The sequence below is a fragment of the Pelophylax lessonae genome (genome assembly GCF_965119305.1).
Source record: "Pelophylax lessonae genome assembly, chromosome: 6".
Lineage (NCBI taxonomy): Eukaryota > Metazoa > Chordata > Amphibia > Anura > Ranidae > Pelophylax > Pelophylax lessonae.
The window spans coordinates 249,069,617-249,087,477 of record NC_138773.1 but is presented as its reverse complement, the minus strand read 5'-3'; the positions used below and the strand labels follow the sequence as shown (position 1 = coordinate 249,087,477).

Sequence of the window (17,861 nt, the reverse complement as noted above, 5' to 3'; positions counted from 1 at the left end):
GACTAATTGGGCATAAATTGCTGGGAGGGGGAGTGGGGTTGAGGATTCGGGGTTTTGGATTTTAGGTGTTTTTGTATATACTGCTTAGACATTTTTAAACGTTTAGACCAATGCATTGGGGTATTGTGAAAAAAGAAGCTCATTACTTATACTATTAAAAAGCTTTACCATTGTCAGTTTTTATAGAGTTGAGGAAGTCAGCTTTATTTTTTAAGAGTAAACAATCCTTCCCTGATCACATCTGAGCAGATCGTGTGACTTTAGAGTCACACATGTGGGTGTATACATTCTGGGTAAATGACATTCCCCTCCCTCCTCCTCCTCCATGCCCACTAAACAACTAAACACAATGGATGTGGGATATTACATGTAGATTGATGGAGGTGCCACCTTCCTCTAATTCTAAGCACATACACACAATAGACACAGTCTGGAGGGGAGTTACACAGATTGTGATAGGCAGAAATCCATCTACACCATGGTATTGTCAAAAATAGTATTTTATTTGTATGATAATTTCAAACAATTTATTGTTACTTTGTATTTCAAAGGCTGTTTTTTTTTACATGTGACCAGCAGCAGAGGACCAGAAGCTCCCCATGCTTATGTTTCCCTGCAGACAGGCTGAAAGAGAGCTGAGTCATGTGACAGCTGTATATCGATTAGGAAAGAAGATACTTAGACTTTTCTAATAAAATTAGTTAGAGTGCCATCATTCATATACAGAAAGTGAAGGGACAATGTTAATTAAACAATAAGAAATTGTGTGTTTAGTATCACTTTAAATTCAGGCAAATTGCCAATTGATATACAATCAGGTGTCACAGCCAAAACTATCTAAAAAGCCTTTTTTTTTTCAAGTTGAAATGAATCAGATTGGAATTCTGCCACTGTATTTAGACCAAACTAAATGTAAATTTAAATTTAAAGGATTGGTATTTTTTCCATGATGTCCTCAAAGTCACATTGAAAGGATCTTCTCCTTGATGTACAGTATTTATTTATTTATTTATTTATTTGTTAAATGTCCCACATGGCTGTGCCAAGCTTACCATGTCCTTTTTTACAATAGCTTGCCTGTTAGCTTTAAAAATGGACATCATTTAGCAGCATGATTTTTTCCTCATAGTGGGGTTCGCTGCTTGTTTTGGTTTCAAGAATTTCGTACAGAATTCAATAAACCCCCCCTCAAATGAACAGTACATATTCACTTATCCCTATAGGTGAACTCCTGTTTTGTCCAAAAAGTTATATTATACCTTCAATAATAATTCTAAACAGTTGTAGACAAATGAATTCAGTAGACTTCATTATGCAGGGATTGCAGTTTGGCAAGACAAATGTCAAGGTCAGTTTCAATGCATGCCAAGTAAAAGTGTCTTGAACTAATATTACAAGAATACAAGAAAAGAAGTACATTTAATATGGTGATAGATTCTATTTTTTTTTATTAGAAAAAAAGCATATCCAACATACACAGAGTTAAAAAAAAACCCTTATATATATATATATATATATATATATATATATAAGACTTATGTTTTGTTACAAGATTTTTAAGGACACCTCCACCCTTTGTTTTTTGTGGTTAAGGTTAATGATAGAAAAGGATAGGTGAAGTTATCACTTCTGGCCCAATGACATACTCGTAAGGTGCTAGGCTTCGGGTGGTTATAATGGGATTATGCAGCTGCAGGCATCACCCCAGTACAGTTTTTTATAGCCTGCGGTTGGCTCACTTGTAAAAGCAATCCTAGAAACTTGCTCAGGTTCTCCCATCCCACTGAGAGACCTGAGCGACCAGCTGGCATGTCCACCGGCTGGTCGGAAAGCCGAACAAAGCCAGGATTGGCTTTGATCAGCTCTCCGCTATGGTAACCTGGAAGTGATGACCTGACATCACTTCCGGTTTACCCTGATGTCAAAGGCGCCATTTAAAAACAATCAGACCGCAGATATCTCCATAAAGAGTACCTGCCACATGCTTTTTGCTGTCACAAGGTTGTTTACATTTCTTGTGACAGCAATAAAAGTGATAAAAAAAATTAAAGCAACATAGTAAAATAAATAAATAAATAAATAAATAAAAGTTCTAAGAAAAAAAACAAAATCATGTGCCCTTGTCCCACCATGCTCAATCACAAAGACAAACTCACATGTCGGTCCTGCATGCACGCAAACAGATATCTTCCCACACATGTGAGGTATTACAGCAAATGTCAGATCATGGGCAGTAATTCTAGCACTACAGCCGTTGGCCAAAAGTTTTCATAATGACACAATTAATAATTTTCAAAAAGTCTGCTGCTTCAGTGTTTATGATGGCAATTTACATATACTCCAGAATGTTGTGAATGTTGAGTGATCAGATGTATTACAATTATTGCAAAGTCCCTCTTTGCCTTGAAAATGAACTTTTGAATCCCATAAACAAAATTTCCACTGCATTTGTAAGGAAGGGTTCAGGGCACCCAAGAAACTCCAGCAAGCACCAGGACTGTCTCTTATAGTTGATTTATCTGCGGAATCAGGGCACCACTGGTGCAGAGCTTGCTCCAGGAATGACAGCGGGCAAGTGTGAGTGCATCTGCACGCAATGTGAGACAAAGACTTTTGGAGGATGGCCTGGTGTCAAGAACAGCAGTAAAGAAGCCACTTCTCTCCAGGAAAAACATCAGGGACAGAATGATATTCTGCAAAAGGTACAGGGATTGGACTGCTGAGGACTGGGGTAAAGTCCTTTTCTCTGATGAATCCCCTTTCCGATTGTTTGGGGCATCCGGAAAAAACCTTGTCCAGAGAAGAAAAGATGAGCATTACCATCAGTCCTGTGTCATGCCAAGAGTGAAGCATCCTGAGACTATTCATGTGTGGGGTTGCTTCTCAGCCAAGGGGCTGGGCTCACTCACAATTTTGCCTAATAACACAGCCATGTATAAAGAATGGTAAAAGAAACTCAGAGGGCAACTTCACCCAACCATCCAAGAACAGTTTGGTGATGAACAATGCCTTTTCCAGCATGATGCCTTGCCAAAGTTATAACTATGTGGCTTGGGGAACAAAGCATCACAATTTTGGGTCCATAGCCAGATAACTCCCCAGACCTTAATCCCATTAAGAACTTGTGGTCAATCCTCAAGAGGCAGGTGAACAAAAAAAACCCCACAAATTCTAAAAAAACTCCAAGCATTGATTATACAATAATGGACTTCCATCAGTCAGGATGTGGCTCAGGAGTTGATTAACAGCATGCCAGGGCAAATTGCAGAGGTCTTGAAAAAGAAGGGTCAACATTGCAAATATTGGCTCTTTGCATAAACTTTATGTAATTGTCAATAAAAGCCTTTGACACTTATAAAATGCTTGTAATATATTTCAGTATACTGTAGTAACATCTGCCAAAACGATATAAATCACTGAAGCAGCAGACTTTGTGAAAATTATTGTTTGTGTCATTCTCAAAACTTTTGGCAATGGCTGTAGACCTCCTCTGTAAATCTAAAGTGGTAACCTGTAAAGGCTTTTAAAGCATTGCCTAAGGTTAGTAAAATTTACATTGTTTGTTGTTGTTGTACGGGTGTGTACGGGTGTGCGCAATGTAAACGTGTGACATGTTTGGTATCTATTTACTCAACATAACATTATGTTTTATATGTTACAAAGAAATGGGTTCTGTATTGTGTTTTTTTTTTGCATTAAAATTCATAATAGGTAAATTTTTTCCCAAAAAATTGCGTTTGAAAAACTGCTGCAGAAATAACGTGTGACAGAAAAAACTGCAAAACACACCAATTTATTCTCTAAGGCCACCACTTTAAAAAAAATATACAATTTTTGGGGGTTCTACGTCATTTTCTATAAAATAAATAATGATTGTTATATGTAAACAAAAAGTACCAGAAAAGGCCTGGTCTGGAAGAAGTTATGGTATACAAAAACTGTTTTTTTTTTCTGTAAAGTAGAAGAAGGCTAGAACCCTTGATAGCTTTTATTTTTTTCTCTCCATTGCTGGGTGGTGAAACTGTTTTTACAGGGATAGTAAGAGCTCATTCAGGGGGCATACATAGACCTGATAGGCAGCTTAATGTCCAACTGAGCTATTTGGCATCACTGTTGCTATTTGGGAGGTAGTGGTTTAGTACTGTCAGCCTGAATCAGAAAGTGCTGTTACTGGCATGTTCTCCGGATAAAAAACTTTGGCACAGATTTACAAAAAATAGTTTGCTTAAAAAATCTGTGGACAGTGAGACATAATGTCAAACATTGAAAACAATATTTTAGGTTCACATACACTTCAAAATAAATGAAAAAGCTTTATTTTATGTAATCACTGGCTTTACTAGCTTTATGTACTTACTGGCATACTCATTTTCTCTTTAAAAAAAGACACAAACCTTGTTATCATCCATTACAGTATTTAATGATTCAATCCACATCGGATCAATATCTCCATCAAGGACAATCCACTTTGGGCCATCATGAGGGCTGATGAAGAGTTCTCTCATTGTAAAGGAAAACAGGCCTTGGAGTAGAAAATGAATATAAAAGAAAATAATAAAGAGTAGAATAAAAAATAAAAACAATTAATTAAACATATAATAATAATTATGTTGTAATATGACCACTACGAGTCTCACTAATAATTACCATCTTTCCACTCCCGGGTCGAAGGATGAAGAAAACCAAATAACTCATCCGTAGTGACAGCTTTTGGATTGATGTCATGCCAAATGGGTTTTAACTTCATATTGAAATATGTTCTATGTAAAGTCTTTAGAATCTGTGACAAAAAAATGTGTTATGACAAAAATTAGGAGGTGAGGTAATTATTTAGTTCATTTGTCAAGAGACAAAAAAAAAAAAACGTTTAGGTATCTGCGTTTGCTTTGTCAGTGGTAACCCCAGAACTGCAGAGCCTTTTTTAGATTTTCTGCTATTATATGTTGTTTTTCCTCTCCACCAAAATAGTAGAAAAGGAATTCAGAAGAAAAATGGTACATAAAGGATTCTGTTGAGCAGAAGCTGGAGTGTATTGCAGACAAGTGATTGATCTTGAGACATTCCAGTAGTGTGTAAGATTACTTCTGTTGGAAGTTTTGATGTCTGTATTTCTCACTATGGATGGACATGACCTGTCTGATCTAAATAAAGAATTCCTATAGTGTGTAAAAGTCAGGGCAGATTTCTCTGCCACCAACCTTCAGCACAGTGTCTGAAGGGTGGTGGTCCTCAAAGGTGAGAAAAAAAGAAAAGAACTCTGAGGTATTCAAAAAAAAAAACGTAAATAAGGAGCATGGCAAGAGATCTCTTAAGTATAGTAAACTGACCCTACTGTTTAGTGTGAATAGTGTTCTGGAAAATAGAATAAATATAACTTACATTGTATGAAGTTTTAAACAGGTGCAGATCCAGGGGGGTGTCAACGGGACAACTGCCCCCCGAGAAAATATTAAGTCCACAGCTTATTTTAATAGGTGCCACAGTTCCAACTAATGCTACCTTTTCAATAGATGCAGCGCACTCCCGCTGCGGCGGTCCTAGCTCCTGCATTACACTGACAGGCCAGCAGTGGTTGGTTGTTAGGACCGCTCAGCGTCTAGCAACCAACCACGGGGTTAATGACTCCGCCCCCCTGCATTCAGCAGAGAGCGGAGCTATCTCTTGCAGTCCTGGGCTGGCTGCTGCCACACCTCCCGGTTTACTACAGTTACAGTGGTTGGTTGCTAGCAACCAACCACATTGTTTGTCTGACTCTGCTCCTAGTGTGTGGAACTTCCTCCTTTGGATCTGGCTGCTGACAATGATCTGCCTCCCCCATGCTTCTCACTTCATGAACTTATGTAAGGTAAGGAACTCCTGAAGGCTCAAATCTAATGTTAGAGGAGCAGTTTTGGGGACCCTGATGGGGGGGGGGCTCTTTGGGGAGGGGGGCTCTCTGGAGACAATGATGTAGGGAGGGGGGCTCTCTGGAGACCCTGATGTAGGGATGGGGGCTCTCTGGGGACCCTGATGTAAGAAAGGGGTTCTTTGGGGAACCTGATGTAAGGTGGAGGGATTTCTGGGGACCCTGATTTGAGAGGGGGCTCTCTGGGGACACTGATCTAAGGAGGGGTAGGCTCTCTGGGGCCTTGATGTGAGGGGGGGCTCTCTGGGGATGCTGATGTAAGGAGGAGGGGCTCTCTGGGGACCCTGATGTAAGGGGGTGGCTCAGGAAACCCGGATTTAATAAAGAGAAGGCTCTGGGACCCTGATGAGTGGAAGGGTGGCTCAGGGGACCCTAATGTAAAGGGGTGGCTCTGGAGACCCTGGAGTAAGGGGGGAGGGTGACTCTGGGGACATAATGGGGAGGGGTCTTTGACGTAAGGGGGAGGACTCTGATAAAGAGGGAGGATGGGGATTTATGATGTAAGGGGGGACATTCACGTAAACAAGGGGGCTTTTCCTGACTGTAGCACTCCATCTGTTGTTTTGTCTGATAGACTGGCTTCTGATAAACAGTCCTGCAGTATTCGGTCAGCACATGCAGCCAGTGACTGCAATGCTGATCAGTGTATTCTGACAGTGGGGGAATCCTGCTGTCAGAATATAAAGACACATCAGAGTGGATTTCCCTATTCACCGTGAATGTGTGGAAGGGGAAATTTATTCAGTTTATTTTGTTCAACTGGCTGAATGAAAAAAATTACTCATGGCCCCTGTACTCTATACATTACTCCTGGCCCCTATACTCCATACATTACTCATGGCCCCTGTACTCTATACATTACTCATGGCTCCTGTACTCTATACATTACTCATGGCCCCTGTACTCTATACATTACTCATGGCCCCTGTACTCTATACATTACTTATGGCCCCTGTACTCTATACATTAGTCCTGGCCCCTGTACTCTGTACATTGTGATGTTTTGTATGTTACCTACTCCTCCTGACCCCTGAACTCTACACAGTATGTTGTACATTACATAGCCCTGACCAAGGTGTTTATTGTACCAACAGTTGCAGGTTGTAATGAAGATCTTCTTAAAGGTAGGCTCAGTGATCAGTTTCTGTGTGATGTAAAGCATATGTGATGGAAACATTTAATTTTTTAAAAATGATCGTTCATTCTGAAGTTTATATGTGTCTATAAAACGGTTGCCTGTGGCACAGAGCTAAGGAGTATTTTGTGGTACAAGGATTGTGGTATGTGTGTGCAGTGTATACAGGGAGTAGGCACAGATTCTGTTTTATGGCCCCCCCTTTAAGCCCTTTCCACTTTTATCTGGGTACACACTTAAAGGAGAAGTACGGGGAAAGCTTGTTTGGCTGTACTTCTATAGATCACAGGAGTGCAGTTCGTTTTTGCAATACAGTTCTGTAAGCAACAACTTATTTTCTGGCAGTGCCCCTCCCGAGACTAGACTCTGGATCCGCCCCTGGTTGTGAATAACCAAATGTAATGGTAAACGCAACCATTTGAGTACACCTGTGGAGAATACCCTTAATTCCATGCAGGATATGGTTGATCGTTCTCGATGCTTCAGGAAACCCAATCTTAGGTCCTCATGGAGGACTTCAGGATGTTCAAGGTAGAGCAAAAAAAAAAATACCAAAGGCTTGCATGGCAGAAGTGCCTATGGTATTGTTTGGTAGTGATTAACCTCCCTGGCGGTATGATTCTGTCAGGAATTCTGTACCAAAAGCGGTACAATTCTTTTCATGGAAATTTGGCGTTATGTATTATAGGCCTACAATTCTTAGTAATTACTGACTTAAACCTGACCAAAACAAGAGTCTAGTAGACATCCCAGATGTGATAAATTTGAAACACAAACGCGTGAATTATAATCAAATCAATAATATAATTTTATTATATAATATATAATATATATAATAAAATTATATTATTGATTAGATTATAATTCATGCGTTCTATATTATATATATATATATATATATATATATATATATGTGTGTGTATATATATATATATATATATATATATATATGTGTGTGTGTATATATATTATATATATATATATATATATAGATATATATATATATATATATATATACACACATATATATATATATATATATATATATATATATATATATATATATATATATATATATATGCATATATATAATATAAAATGTGTTATGTGTTTTGTGCAAGGTTTTTTTTTTTTTTTAAATTTCCCTCCCTAGTTCCGCTCCCATGCAGCATTGCTGCTGCAGGGAACGGAACTAGGAAGTCCTCCTACCGACAGACGAGCGGCGGAGATCTCGGCTGGCGGTCACAGCAATGAGAGCTCATCGCTGGATCGCCAGGATAAGGTAAGAGACGCTCCGCTGCGCTGCCTGCATAGCTCTGCCATTCACCCCAAGCTTGACTCGGGGATACCGATAATAGCAGAAAATTCCTACCCCGAGTCACGCTCGGGGATACCGCTAGCGGGGTTAAGAGGGGCCCGAATCGTTAAAATTTTGGTAATGAGCGTAATTGTATTTATTACACCAAAAAAACGCATTCCGTGGCTAATATACCACTTCAGTTTAAAGGTGTTACACAGAAGTTTGGTTATTTTTAGATGCTAGGCAATCACTGGCTTGTGATTAAAGTGGGACTACACTGCATCTAAGCACCACAAATGAAAAATGCTACTTTTTTTAATATTTAAAGCAAACCCACCCATTTATCCATCTCTCTATGCTTTATTTTGCTAAGAAATTTAGAAACTTTGAAAACACCCCCTAGTATTTTTTGGCCAGGGCCATCTTAAATAAGAGCAGATGATTCATCTAGCTTCCTGGAATCCATCTGACAGTAGTTCAGGTATTCAGGCAGGAGGGCGTGCTTAGCTGCGAAAACCCCTCCTCCTCTCCTGAAGACTCCAGGAATGTATGACATCATTTGCCTAGGCCTGAAAACCAGGAAATAACTAAAAAAAATGTAAAAAAAAAAGTTTGAAAAAGTAAATATGATATACTTTTCTATCTATTTACTAATGCAAGCAGCATAAGGATTATAAATAGTCAATATTGATTGAGAAAGTGAAATTGCGCTTTAACCACTTGACCTCCGGAAGGTTAACCCCCATTCATGAACAGGAGATTTTTTGTAATACGGCACTGCATTACTTTAACTGACAATTGCACAGCTGTGTGATAGCTTTACCATAATAAATTGGTGGTATTTGATTACCTCTGCGGTTTTTATTTTTTCTGCTATAAGCGAAAAAATATCGACAATTTTGAAAAAAAAAATATATATATATTTCTTACTGCTATAAAACATATCCAATAAAAAAATGAAACAAATCAAATGTTTTCATTAATTTAGGCCAATATGTATTTTTCAACATGTTTTTGGTTAAAAAAAAATCCCAATAAGCGTATAATCATTGGTTTGCACGAAAGTTGTAGTGTCTACAAGCTATAGGATAGATTTATGGAGCTTTTATTTATTTATTTATTTATTTTTACTAGCAATATGGCTTTATCGCAGGACTGAGACACTGCGGCGGACAAATTAGACACGGGTGACACTTTTTGGAGACCAGTGACATTATTACAGTGGTCAGTGCTAACAATATGCACTGTCACTGTACTAATGACACTGGCAGGGAAGGGGTTAACATCAGGGGAGATCAAAGGGTTTAATGTGTGCCTAGGGAGTGGTTGCTAACTGTGTGGGGGTGCTTTTACTATGGGAAGGCAGAGAGTCGTGTTTCTGCTTTGTAGAAACACAGCATCACAAACTTGCCTTCTCACAGAACAGCAATCTGCCTTGTTTACATAGGCAGACTGCCGTCCTGCCTGTGTCCCGAAGGATTGGCGGGTCTCGGTGGACATCGCGTCCACTGGACCTGCTGATTTGCTCCTACTGTGTCCAATCACAGCTGGAGTGGGTCGCTGGCAGCGCACATGTGCACCTCAGACCCAGAAGTGCAGGATCATGTACAGATATATGATCCTGCCCAGGGGAGCTGCCTTTCCACCGTATATTTACAGTATGCGGTGGGCAAGCGGTTAAGTACAAGTGGATAAATTGGCCTCTAAAAGAGAAGCCAGCCTCAGCGCTTGCCTCAGTGGTTTTAATCAAAAGTGAATATTTGTGTTATCAGTGCATATATAAATCAATATTGGTAAGCATAAAGGCAAAAAATTCATTCAGGTTCATGTGCAGAATGCAAATAAATTACTAAGGTGCTAAGTAATTATAAAGTGAATATGCAAAGGACTAATAGTACCGTATGCGAAAATATCAAGTGCAATAGTGCAAACAAAGTACAGTGATACCTCGGTTCACGAACTTAATTCGTGAACTGACTCTGGTCGCGACCCGAATTGGTCGTGAACCGAGGCACATTTTCCCATAGGGTTCAATGTAAATCCGGTTAATCCGTTCTGACCTTTTTTTCTTGGTTTTTGAAGCACAAAACATATGAAACACATTAGTACAGTATAGTAATGTATAAAGAGAGAACACTAACCTTGCTTGAGATGACTTCTGGCATGGAGGAAGGCAGGTGGGAGGCGGGTGGGAGGTGGTTATTGTTTGGAGGGAGAGTCCCCCTCCATAAGGACATCAGGGGGATCTCCTTCAGGGATTTCCTCTCTCCTTTGTCTGCTAGCTGCAGGCTCAGTTCTGCTGAAAAATCTGTCACTTGTCTCTTCCTGCGCTGCACAACCCTCCGGAAATGAGAGACCACGTTATCATTCATGAGATTTAACACTCTGTTCGTGACAGTTATGTTGAGGTGGTGCTTTTCAAAAAAATCATGGCACTCATTCCATTTTTGCATAATGGATTTTATGGCATCACTGCTAACCTCCTCCCTTTCTTCCTCTTCCTCAATGGAATGCACCTCAATAAGTGCCTTCTGCTGCTCACTGTGGAGTTCAGAATGCTCTTCCGTGGTCAGCTCCTCCCTATGTTCCTCAACAAGCTCTTCCACATCAGCACCATCAACGTCCAGACCCATACTGTTGCCCATGGACACAATTTCCTCCACTACCGCTGCATCAGACCCTTCTAAGTCAGGTTCACTTTCAGTGACACATTCTGGCCACAGTTTCCTCCAGGCTGAATTTAGGGTTCGGGGAGTAACCTCTTCCCAGGCTTTGTCAATGAGGTTAATGCAGTGGAAAACATTGAAATGTTTCTTCCAGAACTCTTTCAAAGTCAAGGACGTCTCTTCAGTGACATTAAAACACCTAGTGAAGAGCGCCTTTGTGTACAGCTTCTTGAAGTTGCAGATGACTTGCTGGTCCATGGGCATGTGGTGTTGTATTGGGGGGAGGAACTTTACCTTGATGAAGTCATACTCCGCATGCATATCATCCACCAAGGCTGGAGGGTGTGCCGGGGCATTGTCCATCAGAAGAAGGCACCTTTCAGGCAGCTGGTTATCAGAAAGATATTTTCTGACGGTGGGTGCGAACACCTCGTGCAGCCATTCCATAAACAATTACCTTGTGACCCAAGCTTTGGCATTGGCTCTCCACATGACAGGCAGTCTGGCCTTGTTCCCATTTTGTTCCCTAAATGCACGGGGGGTCTGAGAATGGTACACCAGTAGTGGTTTTATTTTCAGATCGGCGGATGCGTTGGCACACAGCAAAAGGGTCAATCTGTCCTTCATGGGCTTGTGCCCTGGTAGTGCCTTTTCCTCCTGCGTGATATAGGTTCTGTTCGGCATTTTTTTCCAGAAGAGCCCTGTTTCATCACAGTTGAACACTTGTTGAGCAACGTATCCTTCTGTCTTCATGAATTCCGCAAATTCTACCTTGTAGGCTTCTGCTGCGACCTTGTCAGAACTGGAAGCCTCACCATGTCTAATCACACTGTGGATGCCACTTCTACTGAGGAATTTTTCAAACCACCCCCTACTGGCTTTAAATTCGTCACTTGCTGCACTTGTAGAGGGGCTTCTTTGCAGTAAATCATTGTGCAATTTCCTGGCTTTCTCACAGATCATAGCTTCACTAACGCTATCACCTGCCAGTTGTTTCTCATTCAACCACACCAACAAAAGTTTTTCCACCTCTTCCAGCACTTGCGGCCTCTGCTTGGTTAACATTGTTACTCCTTTTGCAACATCAGCTCCTTTGATGGTGGCTTTGTTTTTCAAAATTGTCGAGATTGTTGACTTTGCCATCTTGTACTCCGAGGCCAGATCAGTCACACAAATACCACGGTCATGCTTTTCTACAATTTCCTTCTTCAGCTCAATGGTTATTTTCTTCATAACCTTGCTGTCACCTTTACTACTGCTCAGCACTTTCTTTTTGCCACCATGCTTGCGCTGCACATTCTTGTCACCTGCATTTCCACTTTGCACATTCTCACTTGCATTTCCACTTTGCACATTGTCACCTGCATTTCCACTTGGCACATTATCACTTGCATTTCCACTTTGCACTTTGTCACCTGCATTTCCACTTGGCACATTGTCACCTGCATTTCCACTTGGCACATTGTCACCTGCATTTCCACCTTGCACATTGTCACCTGCATTGCTGTTCTTGTCACCTTCATTGCTGCTCCGCACTTTCTTCTTTCCACCATGCTTCTTGGGAGCCATATTGGGAGTCCAGTACAGTACAGTACAGTACTGTGCAGTAAGCACTCAAACGGGGAACTGTACTGTACAATACAGTATTGTACAGAAGTACTGTACAGTAGTACAGTACGTGCTAAAAAGCACACCAAATAGCAAAAAAGTGTACTGTACTTCTCTCTGTGTGTCTCTTCTCTTCTCTCTCTTCTCTCCACGATCTTCCTACAGGAAGTCACGCCCATGTGACAGCCTGGAAATAGCATTAAAATAGCCGCGGCTCCTGTTCGTGAACCGAAGCGGAGTTCGTGAACCGGAGCATATTTTTATGAACTTTTCTGTTCGTGAACCAAGTTGTTCGTGAACAGAAGCGTTCGTGAACCGAGGTATCACTGTATACCAAAGTGCTTGGTGCATATAAAGTGAATATGCAAACAGACTTTTAAATCAGTAAAGACAATAATTGTCCAAAAATCATGAATACTCGTATGCAAAAAAAAACAGTCTGGTATGCTAAAGTGCAAGGTGCTGGAAAAGGTGCTCTTCCCCTTCAGCTTGTGAATGAGTTGGATGCCTCCTGCAACCATCCCGGGTACTCTGGACCTCTCCACGCTGAAGGAGTAAACCGCAGGGATGTCCGTTCATCTCCACACTGTACTTCCGGTTGCGGTAGTATCTATAGAGTGTATAAATAGCTTTGATCCTACATATTTAGTATGCATCCCATGAGCGATGTGTAAGGAAAGGGAACGAAAAATTACACCCAAAGAGGACTAATCCTCTCCAACAGCAGTCTGCAAAACCTTGTGGCCAAAGGCGGCATCCACAGGTGCCAACATATCCACCTTATAAAATGTTGTGAAAGTGTGCACGGACGACCAGGTGGCTGTCTTGCAAACATGCCCACTGACACCTGATAATGGAAGGCCCAGAGGCACTAAGCGCCCTCATAGAATTTGCCCTAACAGGGAAAGGAGGATCCTGACCCTTAATGCAATAGGCCTGCACCACCGTCTGCCCGATTCATCTGGAAATGGTCGCAGTAGACGTGGTCAGCCCCTTACGGGATCCATTTGCAAGGATAAACAGGGAATCAGATTTACGGAATGACTCAGTCGCTGACAGGTACACCCTGATTGCCTGAACCACATCCAAATGTAGGGCAAGCCGCAATTGCTTGGATCCACAGTCCAGCAGATGTTCAGGGAGAGAGTTGGGGGCCTCAGCTAAACTCAACCCCAATGGTGGCACCCAAAGCAGCCACGTGGCCCAGTAGGCTGCAAGCCACGGCCTAAATTTTTAGGGGCGCCAATCAGCCAAGACGTGAGCCGCAGCGGAGTTGACCACCCAGGGGGGAGGCAGATGCCCATCAGCAGCTCTATCAACTTGGTCAGCAGCAGCAATTTTGTTTTGGCTCACATTCACAGCCATCTTGGGCCGCATGTGGCTTGTGGGCTGCAGGTTTGAAATCCCTGCTCTACAACAACAGCTGCCAGCTGCACATTTCTCAGGGTCGGTTTCCTGGTGGTGACTGGGGGATAATGAAGGAGAACAACTAAGCGACAGGAACAGAGTGTTGTCTCCTATAAAAGTAAGTGCCTAAAGAATACCTTCATGGCTGGATCATCAGCAGGGCCGGACTGGGAATAAAATTCAGCCCTGGAAAAAATTTCATACCAGCCCCATAGCATTATACCGGCCCAACAGCATAACTCCATTATTTTGCACCATGCATTTTAAAGCAAATTTGAAGAGTGTACTATACATAGATAAGAGGCTGTAGTAGGGGCCCTAATATGCTGATTCCCCCCCAAATGTAAGAGGTCGAGGTCCCCCCCAGCCCATTTACTCTTGCCTGGCTGTCTCAGGCTCTACTCCGCTCCGTTCCGCTCCTTCAGTCAGTCTCAGTCAGACATACCTGTGACCTGCGATCTTGCTGCTGCTGCTGCTTGCGTCTGTCTGTGTGGGAGGGATCGGCGCCGTGACCCGCCGTCTTGCTTGCAGTCACATGATCCACCGCCGCGCAGTCGCTCCCGCCGGATGTGACGTCATGCGTCTCATAGCGGCTGACGTAGGAAAGAGTGTATCCTATTGGAGCGCAGCGGGGGCCAGGGCTGCAGCGGCCCCAAGGCTTAAAGCGGCCGGGCGGCCCCAATGCTTAAAGCAGCCGCATCTTAAAACGGCCCCAGGGCCGGCGGCCCTCCGGGAAATTTCCCGGTATCCCGGTAGGCCAGTCCGGCCCTGATCATCAGGTATTATTTTAATGAAAGTTGCAGATATAAACATATTGACATGATAAAGCTTATTTAAGAATTTAGTGGTGAGTTAACATACAGTATATTTAACATACAATATATTTTAAATCAGAACCTCTCAGTAAGTGAGCTGACATTGCCAGCCCCAAGCAAGCAAGAAACTCTGCTGAAATTTGGGAAAATCTTTAAAATGTATATGAAATCTGGGAAGGATTTTTTTATTTTGTTATAAAAAAGTTGCCAAAATTTAAAGTGAAGACTCTATAAAGACTCTAGACCAATCAACATCAATATAATTGTCATCAGAATGTTGTTGCAGACATTTATCTATTTGAGGAACTTTTAATAGTGCCTTGGAGACTCAATATCTGACGAGCTCTATCTGTTTCTTGCATTACATATTGGGTATACAAGAATATTGCCATCAGCAAAAATCTTACAATCACGTCTATGGTAGAAAGCTGAATATGTAAGTAATAAACATTACATAGAGCATCTTCCCTCTGCTCTCTCTTTTTTTTTTTTTTTACTTGTTTTAAATTAGTTCACAATAGGAATACCAAATTAGCTATTCAAGGATGAGGAATGGGGAAATAGGGGACCAAAATAGTAGGTGCTTCAGGAAGGCATTCAAAGGGAGGAAAAAAAAGGGTTGGGGAGAGGTGATTGGGAGAGGTGGAATGTCCAACAGCTTCTCCCAATCTTGGGCTGGCCCCAGGAAGCATATTCTCGCTCGAAGAACACTTAGTCAACTGGAACTGTGTAGTTTTTGTACGAGAACAGTCTTTACGTTGTTTACTGGATTTGGGGCGCTCCATCTTCATAAAGAAACCAGAGCAACTGTGACGTGAATCACTTTGGTTGGGGGACTTGTGGAACCCAGATTGCTTTAGGGAGGTTGGGAGACTCCTCGTCCATTTTCCCCAGTCCTTCCTATGTGTAAGTCACCGTGTGTCTATTAGGGGCAGAGGGTGACTAAGAACCCCAGTCAGGTCTGCTCTGCACTAATCAGACTCTTGCTAGTGGGGTGGGGTTTTTTTGTTGTTGAATACCTGCATTGCATTGTTCTATTGTTCCTGTCTGCCTATAGTAAGCTTATTATGGGATGTGTATGTTTGTGTGGCTAAGGGAGAGGGGTTGTCAGATTGTATATCTCTGTGTGCATATGTTTTGAATAAACAGTTTGATTCTGGTTGACTCCAAAACTTGTACTGTCTAGTTCTTGGGGTAACTATAGCCAGATTCATGGATCCCGTGTTCCAGAGCTTAGGAAGCAGGTTACTGGCGGACATACCCAGTCGCGGTGTCCGGATTCTGTCACACAACCATATGCAGCAGAATTTCTCCTCCTGATTTCTCATTGTCATAATAAGGTTTCTCATACATTGGATCTCATCAATTCTAGCATACAACTGCTACTTTATAGGGTATCAGTTTGTTTCCACATTGCAGATATGCATGTCTTAGCTGCTGTTAGAAGGTGTTTTAGAAAGATGTTTTTATATTTTTACATGATAGGGGCATATTGTGTAGTACAGGGATATGCAAACTGCGGCCCTCCAGATGTTGCAGAACTACAAGTCCCATGAGGCATAGCAAGACTCTGACAGCCACAAGCATGACACCAAGAGGCATAGGCATAATGGGACTTGTAGTTTTGCAACAGCTGGAGGGCCACATATCCCTGGTGTAGTAGATACAGTATATTACCAAAAGTATTGTGACCCCTGCCTTTACATGCACATAGTCCATAGTTAATATTGAGTCGGCCCCCCCTTTTCAGCTATAACAGCTTCAACTCCTCTGGGAAGGCTGGCCACAATGTTTAGGATTATGTCTATGGGAATGTTTGAACATTCTTCCAGAAACGCATTTGTGAGGTCAGGCACTAATATGGACGAGAAGGCCTGGCTTGCAGTCTCCACTCTAATTCCCCTTCTGGGGTAGAAGAATATGACTGGCCTGCACAGATTCCTGACCTCAACCCGATAGAGCACCTTTGGGATAGATTAGAGTGGAGGTTGCAGTGGAGACTGCAAGCCAGGCCTTGTCGTCCAACATCAATCCTGGATCATACAAATGCACTTCTGCGAGAATGGTCAAATTGCTATAGACAAACTCCTGAACCTTGTGGACAGCCTCCCAGAAGAGTTGAAGCTGTTATAGCTGCAAAGGGTAGGGCAATGCAATATTGACCCCTACGGAGTAAGACTGGGATGCCATTAAAGTTCATGTGTGTGTAAAGACAGGGGTCCCAAAACATTTGGTAATATAGTGTACACTGAGGGTTTGTTTGCAAGAGATACTCCCATCAGAGTCGCTACTTGTTGTTTAACTGTATTCTAGAAATTCTGTAATCGAGTACAGTCCCAAAAGATGTGAAGACGGAAGCCCTCTGCTGTTTGGCAACACCAACATCGTTGTGAGATCTGGGGGTATGTCCAATGCCATTTCTGGCAGGTTCTATAGCAAGAAGTCAGTAATTTATTCTCACTCTCTTTGTATTTTGTAAAGGCTTTGTGTGCAAAAAGAACAATACCTTCCCTTTGAGCCTGTGTAAAAGTAGTTTTGTGCATTTGTGCAATAATGGTATATCTAGTTGGCGGGACTGAATAGAGCAGAGTAGGAATAGTGAGTGGTGGATTGGTGTTTGGTCCATGCATAGTGGTTCAAGTTGGCTTTGGTATGTAATGTTTTGAATGTATCTGGTAGGAATCCAAAGTAAGGGAGGAGTCAGCGGCATCTCATGAAATCCAATTTGGTGGAATAGGTAGACATAACTTTATAAACATAAATTTCTCTTCTTTCTCATGGGTAGAAAAGTGAGCCAGTTCAAATATTCCTTTTGTATCGAAGTTATGTATTTAGGGTCTAAAGCACGTTGGACTAACTGGAGAGAGCCCAATAATGCTCCATCTATTTCTAACCAGGAATTCAGTACTTGGTCCTACCTCTTTTTTGACTGGCCACTGGGATGGCTTCACTGACCTACTGTGAGGCAGGAGTGGCAAGGCCATGCACCAGAGTAGGGAATTGGGGTTTGCATATTGGAACACCC

At 41.9% G+C, this 17,861-nt stretch overlaps 2 protein-coding genes across 2 annotated transcripts in view; both read right to left on the bottom strand.

Moving 5' to 3' along the window:
• Nucleotides 1–17,861, bottom strand: part of LOC309558730 (dynein axonemal heavy chain 11-like) — a gene marked incomplete at both ends in the record, with an annotated part of 1,130,439 nt that overhangs the window by 707,652 nt on the left and 404,926 nt on the right. The window contains 2 exons of the mRNA XM_082261779.1: nt 4,395–4,522; nt 4,648–4,780. Of these exons, the coding sequence (XP_082117905.1) occupies nt 4,395–4,522; nt 4,648–4,780 (261 nt within the window). The remainder of the gene's footprint in view (nt 1–4,394; nt 4,523–4,647; nt 4,781–17,861) is intronic.
• On the bottom strand, nt 11,277–12,583 carry LOC309557818 (tigger transposable element-derived protein 1-like). The gene is made up of 2 exons (XM_082260585.1): nt 12,476–12,583; nt 11,277–12,367 (listed from the first exon to the last, which is right to left on the bottom strand). The coding sequence occupies exons 1-2, from the start codon at nt 12,573–12,575 to the stop codon at nt 11,460–11,462; spliced, it is 1,008 nt and encodes a 335-aa protein (XP_082116711.1). The 5' UTR covers nt 12,576–12,583; the 3' UTR covers nt 11,277–11,459.